Here is an 18,784-nt window from a genome sequence, read left to right as displayed (position 1 = left end):
CTGATGAATATATGGCAACTTCAAGACCTCCTAATAAAACAGATCCCACAATTGATTCAGACATCACGCCAGACCCCCTAAATTTATTCAGATCTCAGACCAGACAACTAAATTCAGATCACAGAGCAAGAAAATATTTCAGACCTCAGACCTTAGTGATATATCTCACTCCATGAATCCTCTTTAGCTTCTTGCACTGTCACACAAAGGGTTTAGATGTCCGCACCTTAGAACACTAAATACTGTCAATGGACAGTATTAGGACCCTGTTTGTATTTGAGGAGGATCGTGGGAGTAGCAATGGTAAGCATTTTCAGGTGTTAGCTAACGGAACTGATTCACAATGGCTGATTAAAAATTCCTGGGCCACCAAGCAAACTACCTATTTGATAATCCGCCACTAAATGTAAATATATGGAGAAAATGAATTACAAATGTATAAACTGAAGTCAACATATGATACAATGTGAGTTCTATCCTCTTGGTAAGATATGTTTAATGTACAGGCATTGTCCTCATAATACATTTTTCTTCTTTTTAAAATGTTATGTCACTTTTCTCTTTGTAGAACCCGGAGCAGTCAAGAACCTGTCTGCAGTTAATATCACTACCACTTCTTTCTCTCTAAATTGGCTTCCTCCAGAGGGAGGTGTAAGTGCTTATCAAATCCTATTAAATGGACGTTTGATTTCTACGCTGAATACAAATTATACAGTTGAAGGTTTATCTCCTGGGAATGTGTACACAATTGTGGTATCAACTCTGATTGGTTATATACAAGGAGAAGGCTCGAAAACAGAAGTTACAACAAGTGAGTATTGTGACAGTTCTAAACAATATTGGGGGACATTTATCAATGTTTGCTTATTTATTCCTTTTTTTTAGTAATTTTTTTCTTACTATTTTTTGCTTATGTGCAACTTATTTATCAACTGCTTTCAGCCTGTTGATAAATTTCTTTCACTTAAGCACTTTTTCTTTTTTTGCTTTGGTAGTGGCTATTTCTGCTCCATGTCTGAGCTGCAGTAAATTTAGTAGGTTTTTACATGTGATGCGACTTTTTTGCGACTTTCGCACTTGATAAATATCTGACCACTGCAAGTCAAAAATCACTTTTTGCTTTGGTAAGCAAGATTTTTAGTTTTTTGCTTAGGACACTGAATAAGCAAAAAGTTGCAGAAAAAAGAGCGTAGTCGCACGTGCGACTTTTTTGCGACAATTTTAAGCAAAAAAAAACTACCAAATGCTTTCATAAATGTCCCCCATTGTTAGTTGTACAATTTTTTACTAAATTTATTTATGACTTTTTTTAGCCATTGTCATCGGATAACACTTGGCCTTATGATAGTTCGGTCCTTATTTAAACATTAACATGCACATTTATTTCATTTAGAGCTGCCACATGAAAGTATAATGAGTAAGGCTAAGTTTCCACTTGTTTTCTTTTTTCTGGCAGTTTTTGGAAAACTGCCACTGCAGTTTTTGAGCCAAAGACAGAAGTGTATTCAAAAGGAATAGAAAATATAATGGAAGCACTTACACTTCTCCACCCTTATGGATCCACTTCTGACTTTGGCTCAAAAACTGCAGTGGCAGTTTTCCAAAATCTGACAGAAAAAAAAACAAGTGGAAACTTAGCCTCAGGGAGTTGAAATGATAAGGCGCTGAGAGTCTGGTACTTTGTGAAGATTTTGCTTAGCATCAGTTATATAAGTGCTACAGCATTATAAGAGGAGAGGCGGATATCAGTCATATACAGTGGTTCCTCAACATATGATGGTAATTGGTTCCAGGCGGACCATCGTATGTTGAGTACATGGATGCTCAATGATATTCACATGTCCCCGCTGCTCCTTCCCGTCAGTTCGCTGCTCCAGCCAGTCAGTTCGCCGCTCCTCTGCTACCATATCACAACGTCGCTGCTGTCCTGTGCTGTCAGTCTCAGTCGCCGTGATCACGTCGCTTTTCGCGCCGCACTGCTCACACCGCTACTATTGGACGACAGGGCAGCGTGAACTGAGACGTGATGACAGCGACAGAGAGCGACGGCGCAGGGCAGCGGCAATGTTGTGATGCAGCAGAATAGGAGCGGCGAACTGACAGGCCAGAACGATGGAGACATGTGAGTATCATGGAGCGGGGCACATGAGGCACATTAAACGGCTATCCGGAAGCAGCTGAAGCAGTCAGCGCTGCTGGATAGCCATTTTTGCGATGGCCCCAACACACAGAAGTATTGTATGTTGATGTTGCATTCAACATATGATGGCCTCTAAGAGGCCATTGTATGTTGAAACGAACATATGTCGGGGCCATCGTATGTCGGGGGACCACTGTATAGGATGTAATGTCTATGGAGGATAAAACAGTGCTCGAGTGTTAGAAGAGCAGAAGCTGATATCTGCCACATATATCTGGAGGTTTTTTTTTTTTTGCAGGAAGTGTTGTATGAAACATTAAAACATTAAAAGATGTTGAAGATGCAATTTTTTATGGATCTCTTCTTGAGGGTGAAATGATTCTAGTTTTTTCTTGAGTATGAAATTAAGATAGGGTCTTTACTGGTGTCAATTTTATGATAGGGTCTTTTCTGAGGACTGAACCATAGAATAAAGTTAGCATATTCGGGTGTTTTCAACCTCATCTGATACATAACGGCTGATTTAAAATATCTTATCCCCCTTTTAAAAAAAAGCACATCAACCTACCTAATTTTAAATCTCCCCTGGACTCACCTGTCTGCAGCTGAGGACTTTGGTTAGTTCTTGGATCAGTCATGGGTTCCCTAAGAGTCCTGAGCCACCATCCAAACTGCCTATGTTATAATCCGCCACTAAATGTAAATATAAAGAGAAAATGTAATAAAAAAGGATAAACAGAAGTAAGCATGTGATACATTGTGAGTTCTATCCTCCTAGTAAGATATGTTTAATGTACAGGCATTGTCTTCATGATGCATTTTTCTCTTTGTAGAACCCGGAGCAGTCAAGAACCTGTCTGCAGTTAATATCACTACCACCTCTTTCTCTCTAAATTGGCTTCCTCCAGAGGGAGGTGTAAGTGCTTATCAAATCCTAATAAATGGACGTTTGATTTCTACACTGAATACAAATTATACAGTTGAAGGTTTATCTCCTGGAAATGTGTACACAGTTGTGGTATCAACTCTGGTTAGTGATATGCAAGGAGAAGACTCGAAAACAGAAGTTACAACAAGTGAGTACTGTGACAGTTCTAAACAATATTGTCAGTTGTAGAAATGTTTTACTTAATTTTATTGATGACTTTATCTAGCCATTGTTATTGGATAACAGTTGGCTCAATGATAGTTTGGTCCTCATTTCCAAATTAACATGCAAATTGTTCTCATTAAGAGCAGCCACATTGCAGTCTAATGAGAAAGGGAGTTGAAATGATAAAACGCTGCAGTTAAGGCACCTATAGCTCACAAGAACACATGCTGAGGGTGGTACTTTGTGAAGATTTTGCTTAGCATCAGTTGTATCAGTGCTGGAGCATTATAAAAGGAGTGGCGGATGGCAGAAATACATACGACAAAATGTCTCTGGAGGGTTTTTCTGCAGGAAGAGTTGTGTGAAATATTTCCACATTTAAAACATTTCTTGTGTTGTATTAAACACATTAAAACCTTATTCTATGGGTCAGTCCTCCGACAAGACCCATTCATACAATTGACACTAGAAAAGACCCTAACTTAATTTGATACCCAAGACAAGACCACAGTTATTTCAGACTCCATACAAGACTGATAAATATATGGCAACTTCAAGACCTCCTAATAAAACTGATCACACAATTGATTCAGACATGACGCCAGACCCCCTAAATTTATTAAGATCTCAGACCAGACAACTAAATTCAGATCACAGAGCAAGAAAATATTTCAGACCTCAGACCTTAGTGATATATCTACCTTAGTGATATATCTCACTCCATGAATCCTCTTTAGCTTCTTGCACCGTCACACAAAGGGTTTTGATGTCCGCACCTTAGCACACTAAATACTGTCAATGGACAGTATTTGGACCCTGTTTTGTATTTGAGGAGGATCCTGGGAGTAAGAATGATAAGCATTTTCAGGTGTTAGCTAACGGATCTGATTCACAATGGCTGTGTCACGATGCCGGCTGGCAGGTAGTGGACCCTCTGTGCCAGAGAGGGATTGGCGTGGACCGTGCTAGTGGACCGGTTCTAAGCCACTACTGGTTTTCACCAGAGCCCGCCGCAAAGCGGGATGGTCTTGCTGCGGCGGTAGTGACCAGGTCGTATCCACTAGCAACGGCTCACCTCTCTGGCTGCTGAAGATAGGCGCGGTACAAGGGAGTAGGCAGAAGCAAGGTCGGACGTAGCAGAAGGTCGGGGCAGGCAGCAAGGATCGTAGTCAGGGGCAACGGCAGAAGGTCTGGAAACACAGGCAAGGAACACACAAGGAACGCTTTCACTGGCACTAAGGCAACAAGATCCGGCAAGGGAGTGCAAGGGAAGTGAGGTAATATAGGGAAGTGCACAGGTGAAAACCCTAATTGGAACCACTGCGCCAATCAGCGGCGCAGTGGCCCTTTAAATCGCAGAGACCCGGCGCGCGCGCGCCCTAGGGAGCGGGGCCGCGCGCGCCGGGACAGAACAGACGGGGAGCGAGTCAGGTAGGGGAGCCGGGGTGCGCATCGCGAGCGGGCGCTACCCGCATCGCGAATCGCATCCCGGCTGGCAGCGGGATCGCAGCGCCCCGGGTCAGAGGACGTGACCGGAGCGCTGCAGCGGAGGGAGTGAAGCGAGCGCTCCGGGGAGGAGCGGGGACCCGGAGCGCTCGGCGTAACAGTACCCCCCCCCCTTGGGTCTCCCCCTCTTCTTGGAGCCTGAGAACCTGAGGAGCAGACTTTTGTCAAGGATGTTGTCCTCAGGTTCCCAGGATCTCTCTTCAGGACCACAACCCTCCCAGTCTACTAAAAAAAAATTTTTCCCTCTGACCTTTTTGGCAGCCAAAATTTCCTTGACCGAGAAGACGTCCGAGGAGCCGGAAACAGGAGTGGGAGGAACAGATTTGGGAGAAAAACGGTTGAGGATGAGTGGTTTGAGAAGAGAGACGTGAAAGGCATTAGGGATACGAAGAGAAGGAGGAAGAAGAAGTTTATAAGAGACAGGATTAATTTGACACAAAATTTTGAAAGGACCAAGATAGCGTGGTCCCAACTTGTAGCTAGGGACACGGAAGCGGACATATTTAGCGGAGAGCCATACCTTGTCTCCAGGGGAAAAAACGGGGGGAGCTCTTCTTTTCTTATCCGCGAACCTCTTCATGCGTGAAGAAGCCTGTAAGAGAGAATTTTGGGTCTCTCTCCATATAATGGAAAGGTCACGAGAAATTTCATCCACAGCGGGCAGACCAGAGGGCAAGGGGGTAGGGAGGGGGGGAAGAGGGTGACGGCCGTACACCACGAAAAATGGGGATTTGGAGGAAGATTCAGAGACCCTGAAGTTATACGAGAATTCGGCCCATGGAAGGAGATCTGCCCAGTCATCTTGGCGGGAGGAAACAAAATGTCGCAAATAATCACCCAGGATCTGGTTAATTCTTTCTACTTGTCCATTGGACTGGGGATGATATGCAGAGGAAAAATTTAATTTAATCTTGAGTTGTTTACAGAGAGCCCTCCAGAATTTAGACACGAATTGGACCCCTCTATCCGAGACAATCTGCGTAGGCAACCCGTGAAGACGAAAAATGTGTACAAAAAATTGTTTAGCCAACTGAGGCGCAGAAGGAAGACCAGGAAGAGGGATGAAATGTGCCATTTTGGAGAATCGATCAACGACCACCCAAATAACGGTGTTGCCACGGGAAGGGGGTAAATCAGTAATAAAATCCATACCAATCAGAGACCAAGGCTGTTCGGGGACAGGCAGAGGATGAAGAAAACCAGCGGGCTTCTGGCGAGGAGTCTTATCCCGGGCACAGATAGTGCAGGCTCGCACAAAGTCCCCAACATCCGTCTCCAGAGTCGGCCACCAATAGAAGCGGGAGATGAGTTGCACAGATTTCTTGATGCCCGCATGACCTGCAAGATGGGAGGAGTGACCCCATTTGAGGATTCCGAGGCGTTGGCGTGGAGAAACAAAGGTCTTTCCTGGAGGAGTCTGCCTGATGGAGGCAGGAGAAGTGGAGATCAGGCAGTCAGGTGGAATGATGTGTTGCGGAGGGAGATCAACTTCTGAGGCATCCGAGGAACGAGAGAGAGCATCGGCCCTAATGTTCTTATCGGCAGGACGAAAGTGAATCTCAAAATTAAATCGGGCAAAGAACAGAGACCACCGGGCCTGGCGAGGATTCAGCCGTTGGGCAGACTGGAGGTAGGAGAGGTTCTTGTGGTCGGTGTAGATAATAACAGGAAATCTTGATCCCTCCAGCAGATGCCTCCATTCCTCAAGTGCTAATTTAATGGCTAGAAGCTCTCGATCCCCGATGGAGTAGTTCCTCTCCGCTGGAGAGAAGGTCCTAGAGAAAAAACCACAAGTAACAGCATGCCCGGAAGAATTTTTTTGTAGAAGAACAGCTCCAGCTCCCACTGAGGAGGCATCAACCTCCAATAGGAAGGGTTTGGAAGGGTCAGGTCTGGAGAGCACGGGAGCCGAAGAAAAGGCAGACTTGAGTCGTTTAAAGGAGTCTTCTGCTTGAGGAGGCCAGGACTTGGGATCAGCATTTTTTTTGGTTAAAGCCACGATAGGAGCCACAATGGTAGAAAAATGTGGAATAAATTGCCTGTAATAATTGGCGAACCCCAAAAAGCGTTGGATAGCACGGAGTCCGGAGGGGCGTGGCCAATCTAAGACGGCAGAGAGTTTGTCTGGATCCATCTGTAGTCCCTGGCCAGAGACCAAATATCCTAGAAAAGGAAGAGATTGGCATTCAAACAGACATTTCTCAATTTTGGCATAGAGTTGGTTGTCACGAAGTCTCTGAAGAACCATACGGACATGCTGGCGGTGTTCTTCTAGATTGGCAGAAAAAATTAGGATATCGTCCAGATATACAACAACACAGGAGTATAACAGATCACGAAAAATTTCATTGACAAAGTCTTGGAAGACGGCAGGGGCATTGCACAGTCCAAAGGGCATGACCAGATACTCAAAGTGTCCATCTCTGGTGTTAAATGCCGTTTTCCACTCGTCCCCCTCTCTGATGCGGATGAGGTTATAGGCGCCTCTTAAGTCCAATTTAGTGAAGATGTGGGCACCTTGGAGGCGATCAAAGAGTTCAGAGATGAGGGGTAAGGGGTAGCGGTTCTTAACCGTGATTTTATTAAGACCGCGGTAGTCAATGCAAGGACGTAGGGAGCCATCTTTTTTGGACACAAAGAAAAATCCGGCTCCGGCAGGAGAGGAGGATTTACGGATAAAGCCCTTTTTTAGATTCTCCTGGACGTATTCGGACATGGCAAGAGTCTCTGGGGCAGAGAGAGGATAAATTCTGCCCCGGGGTGGAGTAGTACCCGGGAGGAGGTCGATAGGGCAATCATAAGGCCTGTGAGGAGGTAGAGTCTCAGCTTGTTTTTTGCAGAAAACATCCGCGAAGTCCATATAGGCCTTAGGGAGACCGGTTACTGGAGGAACCACAGAGTTACGGCAAGGGTTACTGGGAACCGGTTTTAGACAGTTCTTGGAACAAGAGGACCCCCAACTCTTGATCTCCCCAGTGGACCAATCCAGGGTTGGGGAATGAAGTTGAAGCCAGGGAAGTCCAAGGAGAATCTCCGAGGTGCAATTAGGGAGGACCAAAAGTTCAATCCTCTCATGATGAGATCCGATGCTCATAAGAAGGGGCTCCGTGCGGAAACGTATGGTACAGTCCAATCTTTCATTATTTACACAATTGATGTAGAGGGGTCTGGCGAGACTGGTCACCGGGATGTTGAACCTGTTGACGAGAGAGGCCAAAATAAAATTTCCTGCAGATCCAGAGTCCAAGAAGGCCACTGTAGAGAAGGAGAAGGCAGAGGCAGACATCCGCACAGGCACAGTAAGACGTGGAGAAGCAGAGTAGACATCAAGGACTGTCTCACCTTTGTGCGGAGTCAGCGTACGTCTTTCCAGGCGGGGAGGACGGATAGGACAATCCCTCAGGAAGTGTTCGGTACTAGCACAGTACAGGCAGAGGTTCTCCATACGGCGTCGTGTCCTCTCTTGAGGTGTCAGGCGAGACCGGTCGACCTGCATAGCCTCCACGGCGGGAGGCACAGGAACAGATTGCAGGGGACCAGAGGAGAGAGGAGCCGAGGAGACGAAACGCCTCGTGCGAACAGAGTCCATATCCTGGCGGAGTTCCTGACGCCTTTCAGAAAAACGCATGTCAATGCGAGTGGCTAGGTGAATAAGTTCATGTAGATTAGCAGGAATTTCTCGTGCGGCCAGAACATCTTTAATGTTGCTGGATAGGCCTTTTTTGAAGGTCGCGCAGAGGGCCTCATTATTCCAGGACAATTCTGAAGCAAGTGTACGGAATTGTACGGCATACTCGCCAACGGAAGAATTACCCTGGACCAGGTTCAACAGGGCAGTCTCAGCAGAAGAGGCTCGGGCAGGTTCCTCAAAGACACTTCGGATTTCCGAGAAGAAGGAGTGTACAGAGGCAGTGACGGGGTCATTGCGGTCCCAGAGCGGTGTGGCCCATGACAGGGCTTTTCCGGACAGAAGACTGACTACGAAAGCCACCTTAGACCTTTCAGTGGGAAACAGGTCCGACATCATCTCCAGATGCAGGGAACATTGGGAAAGAAAGCCACGGCAAAACTTAGAGTCCCCATCAAATTTATCCGGCAAGGATAAGCGTATCCCAGGAGCGGCCACTCGCTGCGGAGGAGGTGCAGGAGCTGGCGGAGGAGATGACTGCTGAAGCTGTGGTAGCAACTGTTGTAGCATAACGGTCAGTTGAGACAGCTGTTGGCCTTGTTGCGCTATCTGTTGTGACTGCTGGGCGACCACCGTGGTGAGGTCAGCGACAACTGGCAGAGGAACTTCAGCGGGATCCATGGCCGGATCTACTGTCACGATGCCGGCTGGCAGGTAGTGGACCCTCTGTGCCAGAGAGGGATTGGCGTGGACCGTGCTAGTGGACCGGTTCTAAGCCACTACTGGTTTTCACCAGAGCCCGCCGCAAAGCGGGATGGTCTTGCTGCGGCGGTAGTGACCAGGTCGTATCCACTAGCAACGGCTCACCTCTCTGGCTGCTGAAGATAGGCGCGGTACAAGGGAGTAGGCAGAAGCAAGGTCGGACGTAGCAGAAGGTCGGGGCAGGCAGCAAGGATCGTAGTCAGGGGCAACGGCAGAAGGTCTGGAAACACAGGCAAGGAACACACAAGGAACGCTTTCACTGGCACTAAGGCAACAAGATCCGGCAAGGGAGTGCAAGGGAAGTGAGGTAATATAGGGAAGTGCACAGGTGAAAACCCTAATTGGAACCACTGCGCCAATCAGCGGCGCAGTGGCCCTTTAAATCGCAGAGACCCGGCGCGCGCGCGCCCTAGGGAGCGGGGCCGCGCGCGCCGGGACAGAACAGACGGGGAGCGAGTCAGGTAGGGGAGCCGGGGTGCGCATCGCGAGCGGGCGCTACCCGCATCGCGAATCGCATCCCGGCTGGCAGCGGGATCGCAGCGCCCCGGGTCAGAGGACGTGACCGGAGCGCTGCAGCGGAGGGAGTGAAGCGAGCGCTCCGGGGAGGAGCGGGGACCCGGAGCGCTCGGCGTAACAGGCTGATTAAAAAATGCACCCCTTTTAACCTCTTAAGGACGGAGCCCATTTTCATCCCTAGGACGAAGCCCTTTTTTGCAAATCTGACCACTGTCGCTTTAAATATTAATAACTCTGGAATGCTTTTACTTATCATTCTGATTCTGAGATTGTTTTTTCATGACATATTCTACTTTAACATAGTGGTAAATTGTTGTGGTAACTTGTATCCTTTCTTGGTGAAAAATCCCAAAATTTGATGAAAAAAATGAAAATTTTGCATTTTTCTAACTTTGAAGCTCTCTGCTTGTAAGGAAAATGAATATTCCAAATATTTTTTTTTTTTGGATTCACATATACAATATGTCTACTTTATGATTGCATCATAAAATATTGTTAATCAGAACAATGGAACATCTCTCAGCGGCGACAGATAATCTCTTACCAAAGTTTTATGAAATTTGGACGTCTTGGGATAAATTCTTGGAATCGGAAACAATACTGTGAGATATGGGAGCTGGGGCTCGGGCCTGCGTGGGCCTTTTCTTTTCTCTTTCCTTCTCTTTACTCGCCTCTATTGTTTGTATCTCCCTCTAACCATTCCTCATCTGTCTTGTGATCCTTTCTATTTATCATATTTTCTGACTATACATGTCGAACATTCTCGACTGTTTTCCAAGGTCTCACTTTGATCTCACCTGATGGTTTGCTTTATAATCCCCAAAACCGTCAAAAGCAACTACTCTCAATGGTGATGATATCACTCAATTTATGTAATTTACAATTGCCTCCTTATTTTTGCCTTTCATTACTGTTCTTAATTCAGAATAATCTTTTACATGCCCCTTGACTTATTTATAAACCTGAGACCTCCTTTTTACTGAGATTTGACGGTTGGACACGTGATGATGAGGCCCCCCTGTGGTCTACTACTCAATACCTCTTATTCTTTCCCCTCAATACTCTTCCTTCTCCTTTTTTATTTATTGTCCTTATTTTTTACTGTTATTTTCCTGTTTATAGGATTTTTGTATAACTGTTTCCCTTTGTTATAGAAAATAAAAAAATTGGGAAAATAAACAATTATTAAAAAAAAAAAAATTGAAGAGTTTTTACTTTTGGAAGACACCAAAGGGCTTCAAAGTTCAGCAGCAATTTTCCAATTTTTCACAAAATTTTCAAACTCACAATTTTTCAGGGACCAGTTCAGGTTTGAAGTGGATTTGAAGGGTCTTCATATTAGAAATACCTCATAAATGACCCCATTATAAAAACTGCACCCACAATGTAATCAAAATGACATTCAGTAAATGTTTTAACCCTTTACGTGTTTCACAGGAAAAGTAACAAAGTGAAGGAGAAAATTCTAAATCTTCATTTTTTACACTCGCATGTTCTTGTAGACCCAATTTTTGAATTTTTACAAGGGGTAAAAGGAGAAAATGTATACTTCTATTTGTAGCCCAATTTCTCTCGAGTAAGAACATACCTCATATGTCTATGTAAAGTGTTCGGTGGGCGCAGTAGAGGGCTCAGAAGCGAAGGAGCGACAAGGGGATTTTAGAGAGTATGTTTTTCTGAAATGGTTTTTGGGGGGCATGTTGCATTTAAGAAGCCCCTATGGTGCCAGAACAGAAAAAAAACACATGGCATACCATTTTGGAAACTAGACCCCTTGAGGAACATAACAAGGAATAAAGTGAGCCTTAATACCCCACAGGTGTTTCACGACTTTTGCATGTGTAAAAATAAAAAAAAATGTTTTCACTAAAATGTTGGTTTTCCCCCAAATTTCACATATTTTAAAGGGTTAATAGCAGAAAAGACCCCCCAAAATTTGTAACCCCATCTCTTCTGAGTATGGAGGTACCCCATAAGTGGACCTGAAGTGCACTGCGGACGAACTACAATGCTCAGAAGAGAAGGAGTAATAATTGGCTTTTTGAGAGCAAATTTTGCTCGGGGGGCATGTTGCATTTAGGAAGCCCCTATGGTGCCAGGACAGCAAAAAAAAAAAACACATGGCATACTATTTTGGAAACTAGACCCCTTGAGGAACGTAACAAGGCATAAAATGAGCCTTAATACCCCACAGGTGTTTCACGACTTTTGCATATGTAAAAAAAAAAAAAAAGAATTTTCACTAAAATCTGGGTTTACCTCCAAATTTCACATTTTTGCAAGGGTTAATAGCAGAAAAGACCCCCCAAAATTTGTAACCCCATCTCTTCTGAGTATGGAGGTACCCCATAAGTGGACCTGAAGTGCACTGCGGGCGAACTACAATGCTCAGAAGAGAAGGCGTCATATTTGGCTTTTTGAGAGCAAATTTTGCTCGGGGGGCATGTGCATTTAGGAAGCCCCTATGGTGCCAGGACAGCAGAAAAAAACCCACATGGCATACCATTTTGGAAACTAGACCCCTCACAGAATGTAATGAGGGGTACAGTGAGCATTTACCCCCACTGGTGTCTGACAGATCTTTGGAACAGTGGGCTGTGCAAAATTTTTCATTTTCACGGACCACTGTTCCAAAGATCCGTCAGACACCTGTGGGGTGTAAATTCTCACTGCACCCCTTATTACATTCCATGAGGGGTGTAGTTTCCAAAATGGGGTCACATGTGGGTGTGTTTTTTTTTTTGCGTTTGTCAGAACCACTGTAACAATCAGCCACCCCTGTGCAAATCACCTCAAATGTACATGCCGCACTCTCCCTTCTGGGCCTTGTTGTGTGCCCCCAGTGCACTTTGTGCCCACATATGGGGTATCTCGGTACTCGGGAGAAATTGCGTTAAAAATTTTGTGGGGCGTTTTTCCCTTTTACCTCTTGTGAAAATGAAAAGTATAGGGCAACACCAGCATGTTAGTGTAAAAATTTTAATTTTTTTACACTAACATGCTGGTGTAGACCCCAACTGTTCCTTTTCATAAGGGGTAAAAGGAGAAAAAGCCCCCCAAAATTTGTTAGGCAATTTCCTCCGAGTACGGCGATACCCTATATGTGACCCTATTCTGTTGCCTTGAAATACGACAGGGCTCCAAAGTGAGAGTGCCATGCGCATTTGAGGCCTGAATTAGGGACTTGCATAGGGGTGGACATAGGGGTATTCTATGCCAGTGATTCCCAAACAGGGTGCCTCCAGCTGTTGCTAAACTCCCAGCATGCTTGGACAGTCAATTACTGTCCAGAAATGCTGGGAGTTTTTGTTTTGCAACAGCTGGAGGCTCCATCTTAGAAACACTGCCGTACAATACGTTTTTCATTTTTATTGGGGTGGTGGGGGGGCGGTGTACGTGTGTATATGTAGTGTTTTACTCTTTATTTTATGTTAGTGTAGTGTAGTGTTTTTAGGTTACATTCACACTGACGGCGGATTACACTGAGTCTCCCGCTAGGAGTTTGAGCTGCGGCGGAAAATTTCCCTCAGCTCAAATTTGTAGCAGGGAACTCACTGTAATCTGCCGCCAGTGTGAATGTAGCCTGTACATTCAAATGGGAGGGGGGTCAAAACTACAACTCCCAGCATGCACTGACATGCAAGATTTTTATTTTTTGCTTAGGACACTGAACAAGCAAAAAGTTGCAGAAAAAAGAGCGTAGAAAATATAATGGAAGCACTTACACTTCTCCACCCTTATGGATCCACTTCTGACTTTGGCTCAAAAACTGCAGTGGCAGTTTTCCAAAATCTGACAGAAAAAAAAACAAGTGGAAACTTAGCCTCAGGGAGTTGAAATGATAAGGCGCTGAGAGTCTGGTACTTTGTGAAGATTTTGCTTAGCATCAGTTATATAAGTGCTACAGCATTATAAGAGGAGAGGCGGATATCAGTCATATACAGTGGTTCCTCAACATATGATGGTAATTGGTTCCAGGCGGACCATCGTATGTTGAGTACATGGATGCTCAATGATACTCACATGTCCCCGCTGCTCCTGCCCGTCATTTCGCTGCTCCAGCCAGTCAGTTTGCCGCTCCTCTGCTACCATATCACAACGTCGCTGCTGTCCTGTGCTGTCACTCTCCGTCGCTGTGATCACGTCGCTGTTCGCGCCGCACTGCTCACACCGCTCCTATTGGACGACAGGGCAGTGTGAGCGGAGACGTGATGACAGCGACGGAGAGAGACGGCGCAGGGCAGCGGCAATGTTGTGATGCAGCAGAATAGGAGCGTCGAACTGACGGGCCAGAACGATGGAGACATGTGAGTATCATGGAGCGGGGCACATGAGGCACATTAAACGGCTATCCGGCAGCAGCTGAAGCATTCAGCGCTGCTGGATAGCCATTTTTGCGATGGCCCCAACACACAGAAGTATCCTATGTTGATGTTGCATTCAACATATGATGGCCTCTAAGAGGCCATCGTATGTTGAAACGAACATATGTCGGGGCCATCGTATGTCGGGGGACCACTGTATAGGATGTAATGTCTATGGAGGATAAAACAGTGCTCGAGTGTTAGAAGAGCAGAAGCTGATATGTGCCACATATATCTGGAGTTTTTTTTTTTTGCAGGAAGTGTTGTATGAAACATTAAAACATTAAAAGATCTTGAAGATGCAATTTTTTTATGGATCTCTTCTTGAGGGTGAAATGATTCTGGTTTTTTCTTGATTATGAAATTAAGTTAGGGTCTTTACTGGTGTCAATTTTATGATAGGGTCTTTTCTGAGGACTGAACCATAGAATGAAGTTAGCATTTTTCGGGTTTTTTCAACCTCATCTGATTCATAACGGCTGATTTAAAATATCTGCTCCCCATTTTAAAAAAAGCACATCAACCTTCCTAATTTTAAATCTCCCCTGGACTCACCTGTCTGCAGCTAAGGACTTTGGTTAGTTCTTGGGACAGTCATGGGTTCCCTGGGAGTCCTGGGCCACCATCCAAACTGCCGATGTTATTATCCGCCACTAAATGTAAATATAAAGAGAAAATGTAATAAAAAAGGATAAACAGAAGTAAGCATGTGATACATTGTGAGTTCTATCCTCCTAGTAAGATATGTTTAATGTACAGGCATTGTCTTCATGATGCATTTTTCTCTTTGTAGAACCCGGAGCAGTCAAGAACCTGTCTGCAGTTAATATCACTACCACCTCTTTCTCTCTAAATTGGCTTCCTCCAGAGGGAGGTGTAAGTGCTTATCAAATCCTAATAAATGGACGTTTGATTTCTACACTGAATACAAATTATACATTTGAAGGTTTATCTCCTGGAAATGTGTACACAGTTGTGGTATCAACTCTGGTTAGTGATATACAAGGAGAAGACTCGAAAACAGAAGTTACAACAAGTGAGTACTGTGACAGTTCTAAACAATATTGTCAGTTGTACAAATTTTTTACTTAATTTTATTGACAACTTTTTGTAGCCATTGTCATTGGATAACAGTTGGCTCAATGATAGTTTGGTCCTCATTTCCAAATTAACATGCAAATTGTTCTCATTAAGAGCTGCCACATTACAGTCTAATGAGAAAGGGAGTTGAAATGATAAAACGCTGCAGTTAAGGCACCTATAGCTCACAAGAACACATGCTGAGGGTGGTACTTTGTGAAGATTTTGCTTAGCATCAGTTGTATCAGTGCTGGAGCATTATAAAAGGAGCGGCGGATGGCAGAAATATATACGACAAAATGTCTCTGGAGGGTTTTTCTGCAGGAAGAGTTGTGTGAAATATTTCCACATTTAAAACATTTCTTGTGTTGTATTACACACATTAAAACCTTATTCTATGGGTCAGTCCTCCGACAAGAACCCTTCATACAATTGACACTAGAAAAGACCCTAACTTCATTTGATACCCAAGACAAGACCACAGTTATTTCAGACTCCATACAAGACTGATAAATATATGGCAACTTCAAGACCTCCTAATAAAACTGATCACACAATTGATTCAGACATGACGCCAGACCCCCTAAATTTATTAAGATCTCAGACCAGACAACTAAATTCAGATCACAGAGCAAGAAAATATTTCAGACCTCAGACCTTAGTGATATATCTACCTTAGTGATTTATCTCACTCCATGAATCCTCTTTAGCTTCTTGCACCGTCACACAAAGGGTTTTGATGTCCGCACCTTAGCACACTAAATACTGTCAATGGACAGTATTTGGACCCTGTTTTGTATTTGAGGAGGATCCTGGGAGTAAGAATGGTAAGCATTTTCAGGTGTTAGCTAACATATCTGATTCACAATGGCTGATTTAAAAATGCACCCCATTTAAAAAACCACATTACTCCACCCCATTTTAAACTACCCCTGAGTGAGCCTATCTGCAGCAAAGGAATCTGGTTAGTCCTCTGGTCTGTCATGTTTTCCTTGGGAGTCCTGGGCCACCAAGCAAACTGCCTATTTGATAATCCGCCACTAAATGTAAATGGAAGGAGAAAATTAATTAAAAATGTATAAACTGAAGTCAACATGTGATACAATGTGAGTTCTATCCTCTTGGTAAGATATGTTTAATGTACAAGCATTTACCTCATAATACATTTTTCTTCTTTTTAAAATGTTATGTCACTTTTCTCTTTGTAGAACCCGGAGCAGTCAAGAACCTGTCTGCAGTTAATATCACTACCATTTCTTTCTCTCTAAATTGGCTTCCTCCAGAGGGAGGTGTAAGTGCTTATCAAATCCTCATAAATGGAAGTTTGATTTCTACACTGAATACAAATTATACAATTGAAGGTTTATCTCCTGGAAATGTGTACACAGTTGTGGTATCAACTCTGATTGGTGATATACAAGGAGAAGGCTCAAAAACAGAAGTTTCAACAAGTGAGTTTTGTGACAGTTCAAAAAAATATTGTTAGTTGTACAATTTTTTACTTAATTTTATTGATGACTTTTTTTTAGCCATTGTCATCGGATAACAGTTGGCCTAATGATAGTTAGGTCCTCATTTCCACATTAACATGTACATTTTTTCTCATTTAGAGCTGCCACATGGTAGTCTAATGATTGAGGAACTTAAAAAGATAAGGCACCTATAACTCATAAGAACACATGCTAAAGAGTTTGGTTCTTTGTGAAGATTTTGCTTTGAATGTTTAGTTAAAGATCCTTTGTTGAAATTAACAAAAATTGAAAAAAAAAAAAAAAAAAAACATAATTTGTGGTGTGCTGTGATTTCTTTTTAACAAAACTGAACAACTCCCAGGTGTGTTTTTTCCTATAGTACCACATAGGTTTTTTTCTTCAGAAAACATCACTGGTGAGAGAATCCTTCCAAACATCTCTTCATATTCCAGCTTCCTAGTCCCTCATTCCATGTGATGAAAGCTTATATGATGTTACTCCCTATATTCACACTTGAATTTTCAGTTTTGAATAAAGTAAGAATTTAGGGCATTACTGTCATTTATCTAAACTTTCGAAATGCCATCTAGATATTTTAAACATTTCAATCAGTTCAGTGAATTTTTTCAACTGATATCCCCACAAAAGAAAATATTTCAGACCTCAGACCTTAGTGATATATTTACCTTAGTGATTTATCTCACTCCATGAATCCTCTTTAGCTTCTTGCACCGTCACACAAAGGGTTTTGATGTCCGCACCTTAGTATTAGGACCCTGTTTTGTATTTGAGGAGGATCCTGGGAGTAACAATGGTAAGCATTTTCAGGTGTTAGCTAACAGATCTGATTCACAATGGCTGATTAAAAAATGCACCCCATTTAAAAAATCACATTACTCCACCCCATTTTAAACCACCCCTGAGTGAGCCTATCTGCAGCAAAGGAATCTGGTTAGTCCTCTAGTCAGTCATGTTTTCCTTGGGAGCTCTGGTCCACCATGTAAACTGCCTATTTTATAATCCGCCACTAAATGTAAATATAAGGGAAAATGAATTAAAAATGTATAAACTGAAGTCAACATGTTATACAATGTGAGTTCTATCCTCTTGGTAAGATATGTTTAATGTACAGGCATTGTCCTCATAATACATTTTTCTTCTTTTTAAAATGTTGTGTCACTTTTCTCTTTGTAGAACCCGGAGCAGTCAAGAACCTGTCTGCAGTTAATATCACTACCACTTCTTTCTCTCTAAATTGGCTTCCTCCAGAGGGAGGTGTCAGTACTTATCAAATCCTAATAAATGGACGTTTAATTTCTACGCTGAATACAAATTATACAGTTGAAGATTTATCTCCTGGAAATGTGTACACAGTTGTGGTATCAACTCTGATTGGTGATATACAAGGAGAAGGCTCGAAAACAGAAGTTACAACAAGTGAGTTTTGTGACAGTTCAAAAAAATATTGTTAGTTGTACAATTTTTTACTTAATTTTATTGATGACTTTTTTGTAGCCATTGTCATCGGATAACAGTTGGCCTAATGATAGTTAGGTCCTCATTTCCACATTAACATGTACATTTTTTCTCATTTAGAGCTGCCACATGGTAGTCTAATGATTGAGGAACTTAAAAAGATAAGGTGCTGCAGTTAAGGCACCTATAACTCATAAGAACACATGCTAAAGAGTTTGGTTCTTTGTGAAGATTTTGCTTTGAATGTTTAGTTAAAGATCCTTTGTTGAAATTAACAAAAATTGAAAAGAGAAAAAAAAAAAAAACATAATTTGTGGTGTTCTGTGATTTCTTTTTAACAAAACTGAACAAGTCCCAGGTGTGTTTTTTCCTATAGTACCACATAGGTTTTTTTCTTCACAAAACATTACTGGTGAGAGAATCCTTCCAAACATCTCTCCATATTTCAGCTTCCTAGTCCCTCATTCCATGTGATGAAGGCTTATATGATGTTACTCCCTATATTCACACTTGAATTTTCAGTTTTGAATAAAGTTAGAATTTAGGGCATTACTGTCATTTATCTAAACTTTTGAAATGCCATCTAGATATTTTAAAAATGTCAATCAGTTCTGAACCTACTGCCAATTACCACAGGATGAAGAGCATGGGTAGCCCCCTTCACTCCGCTTCGACCAAAACTTCTTGTGACCCCTTAAATATTTTAACTATTTGCTTGACCCCTGCCTCCTTTGTCCCTCTCTTTGG

At 43.2% G+C, this 18,784-nt stretch overlaps 1 protein-coding gene across 1 annotated transcript in view; it reads left to right on the top strand.

Moving 5' to 3' along the window:
- Positions 1 to 18,784, top strand: part of LOC130361878 (receptor-type tyrosine-protein phosphatase beta-like) — a 150,638-nt gene that overhangs the window by 130,272 nt on the left and 1,582 nt on the right. Inside the window, exons 17-21 of the mRNA XM_056565503.1 lie at positions 569 to 811; positions 2,974 to 3,216; positions 14,803 to 15,045; positions 16,298 to 16,540; positions 17,756 to 17,998. Coding sequence (XP_056421478.1) covers positions 569 to 811; positions 2,974 to 3,216; positions 14,803 to 15,045; positions 16,298 to 16,540; positions 17,756 to 17,998 — 1,215 coding nt within the window. The remainder of the gene's footprint in view (positions 1 to 568; positions 812 to 2,973; positions 3,217 to 14,802; positions 15,046 to 16,297; positions 16,541 to 17,755; positions 17,999 to 18,784) is intronic.

The sequence above is a fragment of the Hyla sarda genome, chromosome 3 (genome assembly GCF_029499605.1).
Source record: "Hyla sarda isolate aHylSar1 chromosome 3, aHylSar1.hap1, whole genome shotgun sequence".
NCBI lineage: Eukaryota > Metazoa > Chordata > Amphibia > Anura > Hylidae > Hyla > Hyla sarda.
This window is presented reverse-complemented; position numbering and strand designations above follow the sequence as displayed.